This window comes from Bactrocera neohumeralis, unplaced genomic scaffold, assembly GCF_024586455.1.
Source record: "Bactrocera neohumeralis isolate Rockhampton unplaced genomic scaffold, APGP_CSIRO_Bneo_wtdbg2-racon-allhic-juicebox.fasta_v2 cluster10, whole genome shotgun sequence".
Taxonomy (NCBI): Eukaryota; Metazoa; Arthropoda; class Insecta; order Diptera; family Tephritidae; genus Bactrocera; species Bactrocera neohumeralis.
In genome coordinates this window covers 27,248,483-27,261,949 of record NW_026089623.1, presented here as the reverse complement: position 1 = coordinate 27,261,949, position 13,467 = coordinate 27,248,483, and the positions used below count along the sequence as shown (strand labels likewise).

Here is a 13,467-nt window from a genome sequence, read left to right as displayed (position 1 = left end):
TTAATTCGCTGAACTATGACAATGTCATTGTGTATGTCATACAACTCATCGTTCCATCGAATGCGATATTAGCCGTGGTTAACGCGCAAATGACCATAAATCTTCCGCAGAACCTTTCTCTCGAAAACTCTTAGCGACGACTTATCACACGTTGTCATCGTACATGCCTCTGCACCATACAGCAGGACGGGAATTATGAGTGACTTATAGAGTTTGGTTTTTGTACGTCGAGAGAGGACTGTACTTCTCAATTGCCTATTCAGTCCGAAGTAGCACCTGTTGGCAAGAGTTATTCTGCCTTGGACTTCCAGGCTGAAATTGTTGGTGGTGTTGATCCCTGTTCCAAGATAGACGAAATTATCTACAACTTCAAAGTTAGGACTGTCAACAGTGACGTGAGAGCCCAGTCGCGAATACGACGACTGTTTGTTTGATGACAGGAGATATTTCGTCTTGCCCTCGTTCACTGCCAGACTTTACTTCCTTATCCAGTCTGGAGAAAGCAGAACTAACGGCGCCGGTGTTGAGGCCTATGATATTAATCGGCATATACCAGCAGCTATATACACTTATAAAAGATTGTACCTACTTGATTAAGTTCTGCAGTTCGAATTATTTTCTCTAGCAGCAGATTAAAGAAGTCCCACGATAGGGAGTCGCCTTGTCTGAATCCTCGTTTGGTATCGAACGGCTCGGAGAGGTCCTTCCCGATCCTGACTGAGCTTTTGGTGTTGGTCAACGTCAGTTTACTCCACCGTATTAGTTTAGCGGGGATACGAAATTCTGATATCGCGACATAAAGGTAGCGCCTTTTCGTGCTGTCAAAAGCAGCTTTGAAATCGACAAAGAGGTGGTGAGTGTCGATTCTCTTTTCACGAGTCTTTTACAAGATTTGGCGCATGGTGAATATCTCGTCAGTTGTTGATTTGCCAGGTCTAAAGCCACACAGATAAGGTTCAATTAATTTGTTGACGGTGGGCTTTAACCTTTTACACAATACGCTCGATAGAACCTTATATGCGATGTTTAGGAGACTTATCCCAAGGTAGTTGGCGCAGATTGTTGGGTCTTCGTTTTTGTGGATTGAGCAGAATATACTTAGGTTCCAATCGTTGGACAACCTTTCGTTCGACCATATTCTACAAAGAAGCTGATGCATGCTCCTTATCAGTTTTTCGGCGCCGTGTTTGAAAGCTCGGCCGGCAATCCATCGGCCCCCGCCGCTTGGTTGTTCTTCAGACGGGTAATTACTATTCGAACTTCTTCCCGATGCTCCATCGTCATCGATTGGGGAATCGGGTTCGCCTCTCCTGGCGTTATAATTTCAGTACCATTCAGCAGGCTGGGGAAGTGTTCCCTCCATAATTTTAGTATGCTCTGAGCATCAGTCGCTTGTCAAGCTCTTCATACTCACGCATTTCGGCATCTCTCTTTTTCTGTGAGCACTTTTGGGACCATCTTCACGCATACCTTGCGCATGTTCTAGTGCTCCGTCATGAAGCCACGAATCACAGATTTTGATAAATTTAACATATGGGCAACTAAACGAATACTTAGTCGACGGTTTGAGTTCAAAACTTTGCGCACACGAGTCACATTGTCGGTGTTTGTCGAAGTCGCAGGCCTCCCAGCACGGTCTTCATCAGCGATCTCTTCCCGACCCTCCAAAAAGGCCTGCTAAAGCAACATCTGGGTAAGCCTGCTTGATCATATCAAACGTCTCTGTCGCAGATTTAGCGAGTTTCATACAAAATTTAATCGCGTAAAAATGTGTCCTATTACCTTCCTGACAAACCCTGTATAAGTACATGTTGAATCGTGAAACTTTGTGAAGTTGGTTAGCAACGTTGGCTGTATCTTCAATAACGACGACTTTCATTTTAATTAGTATGGGAGCTACTATTGAAATACTGGTCCCGTAACCTAAAATCCTTCATATATGTTCAAACTTAATACTTCCTTATGTGATAATTTTTAATAGTTCTATTTATATTCTTTAATGATCCGATCTAAACAATATGAGAGAATTTTTAAAGTTTGATAAGTGAACTTTCTGAATATGTGATGGTTATTTTTGAGAAATGAAAATTAGTTGGTGAAATTTTAGTTTGAATGAAAAAACGAAATTTCCTATGTTATATGTACGGGAAGCTAAAAAAAAATAGCGACCCCTTAGAGTTAAACTACAGCGCCTGGCTTGAAGGAGGATTTTTTGTTTGTCAATCACTAAAATTTGAGAGGGTAAGAGTTGAAAAAAAAATTCAAAAAAATTGTTTGAAGCACCTTAGTACATATGGTATATATGTACTATATGTATTGTCCTCATTTTATGATGCTTATAATGTACCATTATTTAAAATTACTATAAAGCATTCTCCAATTTTTGCCATGTAATGTATTGCGATTCAATTAAAACCTTAACACCTTTGTCAAAGTATTGGCGTTGAATGTATGTACATTAAAAACGAAATTTCATTGCCTTGTACAGAAAATGTGCGAACACAAATACTAATTACCATATTACATATATACATATACATATACATAAACTTACAAGTATACACATGTCTGTATTATATGCTCACTTTTAATTTAAATTCGCTTATTTATATATTGTACACACAAATATTTTAATATACTCGTACAAGTATGTATCTATTAACTTACATATGTAGGTAAAGGGCGTTTATTCAAAATGGTTGAATAATATATGCTATCCATTTTTCCTTGAGGTGAAAAATTTATACAAAAAGAAAAGAGCCTAACTGTATTGACATTAACGAACTCGTATTTTTCCATTAAGTCAAAAAAGAGATGAGCTTAGCTATTAAATAAAACAAAAGCTTTTACCCATTACTTTTTGAGTCCAAACGCATGTACATTTACGCTTTAATTCGCATTTTAAATCTTATTACACTTCAGATCTGCCAAGACTCGCATTTTGTATGCGATACACGTACATATGTAAATATGTATGTGCATAAATATGTGGGTTTATAATAATACGATTGCCAGCTGTCGCAGAACGACACATTTTAAATAATCAATACTTTTATACACCTGCAACATGCTGCTATAGAATATAATAGTTTTGTTATCTAAAACATTTTTTTTTAATGTCCAAGCCGGGTTGAATCAATCTTAAATAAATTGACTGTGTCTGTTTTTTAAATAACACTGCATCTAAGTGTCTAAAATGGATAAAATCGGGGCCCTAGCCCCATTATAACTGTTATCTGTATAATATGTAGTAATACCAATAATAGATAAAACTGGGTCAATAGTATACCTATTTCCCATATACCTAATTCAAGATTTTCAAACTTCCGGTCGGCCTTGTACCGTACATATCGGTTTGTATGTAAGAAGTCTTGAAAATTAACGTATAATATATGATGTAGTGTAGTTTAATGTCGTAAATATGTGAAATTATATTTTACTACACATTATAATTTTCATTATTGTAACAAAGCTTATAATATTAATGGTTAAGCGCTGAACATGAATTGAGTTGGTTTAGGCCTTTGTCTTAATTTCATATACTTAATATCATCAAATGCGATCATATGGTTGACGTTTGCACATCAACTCAATATACTAAATTTATCCTTTTCTGATGAGTTTATATTAGATATACATCATTTTATGTTGATTTTAATAAAATTTCCGCTGAGGGGATATAATTATAAAATAATTGAGTTTATGACCAATAACATAACTTAATAAAATTCAAATTTGTTCGTATTTCGTTCACGATTCCGTAGAATAATGAATGTCGAATTCTTTCGCAACGTTTTTATACTCTTGCAACCAGTTGCTACGGAGTTATAGTTTTGTTCACCTAACGGTTGTACGTATCACCTAAAACTAAGCGAGATAGATATATGGTTATTTATATACATAGAACTGATCAGGATGACGGAAAAGTTGAAATCCGCTTGACTGTCTGTCTGTGTGTCATAACTAAGCACTAAATTAAGATACATATAAAAACTGTAATTTGGTACAGAGGACCACAGTAGCACCTGTGGATAAATTTTTTTGAAAAAGTGAGCGTGGCCCCGCCCTCCCATAAGTTTAAATTATATATCTCCTAAACCACATCAACCAAATTTATTGAGTACAAATCTTATAAAAACATATATCGAGAATGTGAAAATCTGTGACCTGACCAACCGACAAGATTTGGTATGTAAAATTTCTATCATATTTATATATCACAGTGCGAAAATGGGCGAAATCGGACAACAACCACTCCTGCTTCCCACATAACACAATTTTAAATTAGACTAGATTCTTTCACTTCCCAGTACACAAATCAAGAAAAAATTAAAAAAACAGGATAAAGGGGACCAATACTTCCATCAGCCCTCATATACCTAATACACCAAATTCTTTTTTTACACGGTTTCTTTTTACACGGATTTGAAGTTACACGGTTGAGAAAATGTTTAATCTACTACGGTTTTAAATCACAGTCTTGTAATTGTTTTTGTTGTCTTGTTTGTTTTTACCACACTAAGCATCATTGCTGAAATAACACACATACATAGTAGTAACTGGGAAGCCCCCTTATTCGATAACTCTTACCTACACATTTACATTGCTGAAATGGATATCTCCAGCGATAATACCGACTTTAGTCCAGTTCGTCGCAAACAATTTCGCTTGTTATCAGGTAGCGACGAATAATTGTGTAGCTATGTAAATATTTTTTCCTTATTTCTATTCTAATTTTTCTGTTCCTAGTTCTGGAGTAACAGATTTCTTTTGTTTTCTGCTTAATCTACCAATTTTTCACCTGTATGAATTATGTATTTTAAGTTTTAATGCTCAATAAAATCCTATATGAAAATTCAATTTGTATGCATATCTGAAATTTTATAGTTTTCAACATTTTTTACACGGTTTTTCGAAGTAAATATAATTATTTATTTAATCTTACACGGTTTTCAGATGACATGGAACGTATCCCCCCTTTTTCTATAGGAAACGCCTTTTTTTACACGGTTTTTTATACTCTCGCAACAATGTTTCTAACGAGAGTATTATAGTTTTGTTCACATAACGGTTGTTTGTAAGTCCTAAAACTAAAAGAGTCAGATATAGGGTTATATATACCAAAGTGATCAGGGCGACGAGTAGAGTCGAAATCCGGATGTCTGTCTGTCCGTCCGTCCGTCTGTCCGTCCGTCTGTCCGTCCGTCTGTCCGTCCGTCCGTGCAAGCTGTAACTTGAGTAAAAATTGAGATATCATGATGAAACTTGATACACGTATTCCTTGGTTCCATAAGAAGGTTAAGTTCGAAGATGGGAAAAATCGGCCCACTGCCACGCCCACAAAATGGCGGAAACCGAAAACATATAAAGTGTCATAACTAAGCCATAAAGAAAGATATTAAAGTGAAACTTGACACAAAGGATCGTATTAGGGAGGGGCATATTTGGACGTAATGTTTTTGGAAAAGTGGGAGTGGCCCCGCCCCCTACTAAGTTTTTTGTACATATCTCGGAAACTACTATAGCTATGTCAACCAAACTCTATGAAGTCGTTTCCTTCAGGCATTTCCATATACAGTTCAAAAATGGGAGAAATCGGATAATAACCACGCCCACCTCCCATACAAAGGTTATGTTGAAAATCACTAAAAGTGCGTTAACCGACTCATAAAAAACGTCAGAAACACTAAATTTTACGGAAGAAGTGGCAGAAGGAAGCTGCATCCAGGCTTTTTTTAAAAATTGAAAATGGGCGTGGCGCCGCCCACTTATGGACCAAGAACCATATCTCAGGAACTACTAGACCGATTTCAATGAAATTCGGTATACATATAATGTTTTCTTAACACCCTGATGACATGTACGAAATATGGGTGAAATCGGTTCACAACCACGCCTTCTTCTAATATAAAACTATTTTGAATTCCATCTGATGCCTTCTCTGTATAATACGAGTATAAACATTAGGAACCAATGATGATAGCGGAATAAAACTTTACACAAATACGGTATTTGAAAAATATGTAAATGACGGATAATGAAATCTCGATTATCACTTTATCATGCGAGAGTATAAAATGTTCGGTGACACCCGAACTTAGCCCTTCCTTACTTGTTTTTATACAAATTTCTGAGGAACGTATCTACCGAGAAAAAAAAGAGTTGGGTGTATAAAGATTTTCGAATTTCCGGGTGACTTTGTACCGCATATATCGGCCGAAAGTGAGTTATCTCAATGAAAAAATGAGAGCGTGTTTCACTGATAACATTGTGTCATCGTGCCTAAAATTAATAACATTGGGCGAAAACTTGACCCCAGCCCCTATATAACTAATATCAGAATTTTCGAACATCCGGCTGACTTTACTCTAGATTGGTTTTTTAGGACGTGGCATGTTAATAGTATAAGATATTGCGAAAAATAGATAGTACATATAACGATTTTCGCTTTTCTATTAGAGGTTATGTGTCTCTCAGTGAGAAGTTATATATAAAATTGCTTGGATCCTCTGTTTGACGTTTTGCATCTTAAAGGATTTCCCTGGGATTGATTCTTGTAAGTTGAAAGAGTATGCATTGTTAAGTTACACCCGAACTTAGCCCCTCCTTATTTGTTCATTGTCAATTTAATCCAATAAACTTTAAGTTACTTACGAAACGGTCATTGAATTACAGCAACATATATGTACATACGTATCGAATAAAATTTGTTGGCAAAAGAAATGGCTTACTCGTTTGTAAAATTATGTAAATAAATTGCACTGAATAGCTGTCTTTATGTTAATATGGTTCTACCAGTATCTGTTGTAATACAAGCACAATAAAGTGAAAAGATAATCCAGTATTCGTATGTACGAATGTGTCATTTAAACAGAATACCACAGATTTCGTTTGTGATGTTGCAAGAGTTTGAGTACGTAAGTACGACAGTATGAAAACAAGGCAACCAAGCAATTACCAATGCCAATAGGGAACACTTTCTTGCGCTCGCTTTATGTAACCATAAATGCACACTAGAGCGGATCTTTTTGTATACACTTGTACATGTAATTACAAAATATAATAGTTTTATTCACCTGCCGGTTGTACGTATTACCAAAAACTAATCGAGATAGATATGGAGTTATATATATATAAATTATGAAAAAGTTGAAATCCGGGTGACTGTTTGTCTGTCTGTCGGCATGTATGTTCGTCGGTGAAAGCTGTAAATTTAGTAAAAATTGAGATATCTTGAGTAAAAAGAAAAGTACGAGATCATAGATAGGGTTTCCTTAAAAACCGCTGGCTCGAAAACGGTTTTAGACCCATAGTCCTTTATACAAAGTTTGTCACAATGATTCGTAATATATTTCCTGCATACGCCAGTTTGCTTTCGTCAATCGCGTTTTTATTGCCGGCATTTCCGTTCATTTATTGCTTAATTTGAATGCACTCCTCACATTTGCTTTTGCTTTTTATTTCCTTATGCACAAATGTAAGTACAAGTGTATCTGCATATACTAACAGCCAGAGGCCCACTCACCTAGCAATTTGTTTGAAATTAAATTTACGTCTCGGTTTTTTGATCTTGGCGTCCCCGCGTCCCTTCTTCCATAAGTGCGTACGCCAAGCTGGATCCTGATAATCAAACGATGGCTTTAAATAGTATAAAGCCATTTCCTGATGGAAGACAGGCGTAATCGAGCCAGACATAGGTGGCACAATCCATATCCAATCAGCTGGACAGCCATTGCTGTAAAGGAAGGTAAATGAAAGAAAGGTTAGTACGAGTGCTCGTAAGATATATGTATGTATTGTATATCGTAAAAGCATCAAAGTATTACATTAAAAATACCTAATTAAAAATAAAAAAGTTTGGGAGGAACCGATAATTTTTTTTTTAACTTGAAACTAGCAATAATCAAATACTTTCAGGTGTTGGCAACAATTTTTATTAAAAAATATTGTGAAAGAATTTAGCATTCAATATTCGAAGGAATTGTGAATAAATTTATATCGAATTTGGTATCTTCTTAGCTTATATTGAAGACCATTAACTTATACTTAATTTTATTGCTATATTTTAGTTCGTATCAGCTAAAATTATATTAAAAACATCTTCAAATAATATATAATTATGTGATATCAACACAACCTAAGAGGCAAAATTAATATACTTAAGTTGAGTTAATGTTGAAAACGTCAATCGGAGGATAGGAATACATTATATTCTCGAAGTATTGCACAAAATCATACAAGATTTAAATGGTAACAATGAGTTTTTCTATTACTACTGTCTGGTGATTTTTTCGTTCTACTTATTCCAATGAGATTAACGCATGTTTAAACAATCGTCCATATGTGTTATAACGATTCTATTGACCATAAATATGCGGGTAAAATTGCAAACTGGTGGACCAGCACAAATATATTCCTTAGAATTGCTGGAAATTATGAATGGTAAAAGAGAATTCAACCAAGAAATCAGCGCTTTAAACGAAAGTTGACAATTTGTGCAATACTGTTCACGAAAAAGATTATAAAGAGGTTTTTTAGCGAAGAAATAAAAAAGTTCGATAACTATACAAGAATACAAGAGGAATCTGAGATATAGGGTTACCGGAAACTTTTAACCCGTTTTTCTCGAAACAGGTTTTTTCAAAATTATCCTATCTCAGATTCTACGGAACCGATTTACTTGAAATTTTTATAGAGTTTTCTTTATAGGCATGTGAATGTCTGGATCTAACCATATTACCAAATTTAAACGTAGCATGTGAGTCAATCGCTAATCTTTGGTTTAAGTGATTCACCTATTATTCTTCAGCGAATTTTGAATTCACCTCAATTATGCTAAGGTCGAAAAGATCAACGGATTAAAACTGTTTTGATTGGAAAATTCATTTGAGAAACGTCACTTTTGTAACTTGTTTCAATAATACTGTCAAATTCAGCGATTCCATTCCGAAGTTTCCGATTCGTATTGCTTTCGGAATGTGTATAAATAAATCTCAAGGCGGGCATTATTTTTGGTTTTCAAATATAAATATTATTGTTAAATTAAGAATGGTCCACCATCCCTGTTTCTTTAATTATAACATTTGATAATAATAATCAACTAATACTAATCAACTTTCAAAATTACACATTTTTTACTAACTTGAATATGAAATTAATAAAATAAATAAGATATGTTGATTTGACATCAACTCGAAGAAAATTTGTATGTTGAAAATTTCACATGAAGTTCTATACTACCTATAATGTTTTCGTCTTTATTAATAAATAACATTTGACTGTGCTAAATAGCTTACAATAATATAGATTAAAGCGTGGCGGGAGTCTTCTTATATGTATATGTACACATTTTTATACTCTCGCAACAAAGTTGCTAAGGAGAGTATTATAGTTTTGTTCACATAACGATTGTTTGTAAGTCCTAAAACTAAAAGAGTCAGATATAGGGTTATATATACCAAAGTGATCAGGGTGACGAGTAGAGTCGAAATCCGGATTCTGTCCTTCCGTCACGTCACGTCAGAAACACTAAATTTTACGGAAGAAATTGCAGAAGGAAGCTGCACCCAGGCTTTTTTTAAAAATTGAAAATGGGCGTGGCCTCGCCCACTTATGGACCAAAAACCATATCTCAGGAACTACAAGACCGATTTCAATGAAATTCGGTATATAATATTTTCTTAACACCCTGATGACACGTACGAAATATGGGTGAAATCGGTTCACAAGCACGCCTTCTTCCAATATAACGCTATTTTGAATTCCATCTGATGCCTTTTCTGTATAATACGAGTATATATGTACATTAGGAACCAATGATGATAGCTGAATAAAACTTTACAAAAATACGGTATTTGAAAAATATGTAAATGACGTATAATGAAATCTCGATTATCACTTTATCATGCGAGAGTATAAAATGTTCGGTGACACCCGAACTTAGCTCTTCCTTACTTGTTATATATAAAATTTGTAAATCATTTTGCATTGAAATAACATAATCAAAGATCATCCAGAAAATTTGAGATAATGGAATTCAATTCATTGTGAATAGAAGAATATTTTAGCTGATTCCTTTTAAGTAAGGTCAAACGGTTAATGAGTCATGAGACTGTATAGCCCTTGATGTACTATGTTCCGAAATGTTGTGTGCATACGCCTTATCAATGACTTACCATATAGTATTTTTAAAAGAAACGAAAAACAATATCACCATATATGACAAATGACAACTGATGTTATTATTTCTTCAAGTTACAATCACTTTGCCATGTACGATTACCAACAACTACATATATTAACAAATGAGCAAGGGATAAGTTCGAGCGCAGCCATCCATTGACATATTCCAGTGTAGAGCTCTGCTTACTAAATCTCAACAGAAATCATTTATTCATTATAAGAGTGGGTCATAAATTCTATAGGTCATTTCCCATTCATATCGGATGTATGAGATAAGTTTAATGTATGGTCAAATTCGTCAGACAAATAATAAAGATATACTGTAGTTCAAATTACATGCAGATACGAGGTGTGTTAGAAAAACTAGAATACCCGTTTATAGTAAACATGTTCTTAACCATTCGTCTACATTATTGCTATCATCTTCAAAATAGTCACTATTCGAAATTATGAACTTCTGCCAGCAGTTCTTAAAATCGCCGAAACGTGTCTCTTAGTCATCTTAGTTACTAAAGCGACGGTTCCCTTTATTTCTGGAAATAGGAAAAGATCGCACGTAGCCAATATGAAAGCTGATACATCGTTATAGTATTGTTTTAAGCCAAGAATTCACGAACAAATTCTTTAAACCATGTCTAACCTTAGCGGCCGCTGCAGACATAGTAAACAATGAACACAGCTGAAAATCATATCATACTTACATAAACAATCTTGACAATTGGGCTCTTCAAACAAGCAAAATTTTAATCTAAAATTGGCACCGTAAGAAAGTTGGTGTTGTAGATGGGGGTAATCCGACCATCGTCACGTGCATAAAGCACAAATAATCGTCTTAAATTCCCATAACTAAACTCCACAAAAATATTCAAGACTGCTATTTGATACATCGAAAAGCATTAGGAAGGGGCATCTGTGTATATGTATATCCCACAAAAAAGTCAAGTCAAAATTTGCACAGGATAGATCTTTTTGATAACTGTCGAATAATAACCCGAGATAGTACGAGAAAGCTTTAGAGCGACCGCTGTTAAATTTGGACCAAGGACGCAGCATTGCCCATATTTAGGCATAAGCCCATACCACGGGATCTACTCAACCAATTCGGTAGGTATAATTAACATTTAAAGTTACATTGAGAAATGGATAACAACCACGACATTCCACGAACGACCATTACACTTTCCATATAACACAATTTCTAATTCCATCTTTCTTCACTTTTTTGTATTAAAATCAAGAACCAATCAATATATCCCTATAGCACTTTGAACGAATAGGACTTTTGAGGTGTGCCACCTTTCCGTAGTCGGACTTCAAATACTCAATCCGCTACATACCAAATATGTGGACGACCAGTTTCTATTGCGAACTTTTTGTCGAAAATATCGGTCAATCAGTGACATATACTTTCTTATAATAATAATATGCCTGTATGTCAAAAACTAATCCAATTGAAAGGAACCAAAGCCAGGTAAATACCTTAAAGTGTAAAATGTTAACCAGAGGATCGGAATTTAAGCAAGTTTATATATAGATATGTATACTGTATATAACTCATACACTAACCGACTTATTCGGCATAAGGTTTGTTGAAAAAATGGAAATTGTTATATCGGGTGATTTTTTAAGAGCTTGATAACTTTTTTTTAAAAAAAAAACGCATAAAATTTGCAAAATCTCATCGGTTCTTTATTTGAAACGTTAGATTGGTTCATGACATTTACTTTTTGAAGATAATTTCATTTAAATGTTGACCGCGGCTGCGTCTTAGGTGGTCCATTCGGAAAGTCCAATTTTGGGCAACTTTTTCGAGCATTTCGGCCGGAATAAATAGTCTAAAGGCGTTAAATCGCATGATCTTGGTGGCCAACTGCCCATGCATCCCGAAAAATACACTGTTTGGTGTGGTTTGTACGCTGGTGGAATCATTGGACCGTATTTTTTCAAAGATGCTGTTGGACGCAACGTTACGGTGAATGGCGATCGCTATCGTTCGATGCTAACAAACTTATTGTTGCCAAAAATGGAAGAACTGAACTTGGTTGACATGTGGTTTCAACAAGATGGCGCTACATGCCACACAGCTCGCGATTCTATGGCCATTTTGAGGGAAAACTTCGGAGAACAATTCATCTCAAGAAATGGACCCGTAAGTTGGCCACCAAGATCATGCGATTTAACGCCTTTAGACTATTTTGTGGGGCTACGTCAAGTCTAAAGTCTACAGAAATAAGCCAGCAACTATTCCAGCTTTGGAAGACAACATTTCCGAAGAAATTCGGGCTATTCCGGCCGAAATGCTCGAAAAAGTTGCCCAAAATTGGACTTTCCGAATGGACCACCTAAGACGCAGCCGCGGTCAACATTTAAATGAAATTATCTTCAAAAAGTAAATGTCATGAACCAATCTAACGTTTCAAATAAAGAACCGATGAGATTTTGCAAATTTTATGCGTTTTTTTTTTTTTTAAAAGTTATCAAGCTCTTAAAAAATCACCCGATATATATGTACTATACGAAAGTGTTTTAACTATTATAATGCCACATACTAAAAAAAGTTTTCTTGGGTTTCATTAATATACCTCACATACAATTACCAATCACATGCAGTAAAGTCAGCAGGATATTCGAAAATCCTCATATATTTTATTTATTTTAGGCACAAAGATGCACTGTTCTGAGTAAAATATGATTTGTAATTTTCATTGAGGTAACCTAAATATTGGCCGATGCAGCATAAAGACACCCGGAAATTCGAAAATCTTTATATTAGATATATAGGGGCTCAGGGAAGTATCGACCCAAATCAACACATTTTTGATACACAGAGATAATATTTTCAGGAAAGGATTCTCTCAGAATTTCAATTGTTATCTCATACATTGACCCATATTTTCTGTCAAAAATCAACAATAGATTCTGGAGTTCACATTTCCGGTATTTGTGGGCAGAGAGTTTTCGTTGGATTTCCGAAAATTTTGGTCAAAAGCTGGCATACTACAAAAGAATTATAAGGGCAAATGTTTATCGAGTTACATATATTACTTACTTCTTGATTTGTACACCGATTTCTCCCATTTGTGTACCGTGCAATGTGACATAGAAATATGAGAAAAATGTGAGGTACTAAATTTGATCGAAATCGATCGGTCGGGTTCCGTGGTATGTTTTTTTTCATCTTATATGAGACAGTAACCTGGATTTCATCTTTTCTCGTCATTCTGATCATTTATATATAACTATCTCGCTTAGTCTTAGGAGATACGTACAACCGTTAGGTGAACA

The 13,467-nt window shown here is 35.1% G+C and overlaps 1 protein-coding gene across 1 annotated transcript in view; it reads right to left on the bottom strand.

Annotated features, from left to right (window-relative positions):
• LOC126765597 (nitric oxide synthase) overlaps positions 1–13,260 on the bottom strand; it is an 86,466-nt gene extending 73,206 nt beyond the window's left edge. The window contains exons 1-2 of the mRNA XM_050483206.1: positions 13,232–13,260; positions 7,526–7,735 (exon numbers count right to left, since the gene is read on the bottom strand). Coding sequence (XP_050339163.1) covers positions 7,526–7,735; positions 13,232–13,260 — 239 coding nt within the window. The remainder of the gene's footprint in view (positions 1–7,525; positions 7,736–13,231) is intronic.
• Positions 13,261–13,467: the final 207 nt, after the last annotated feature.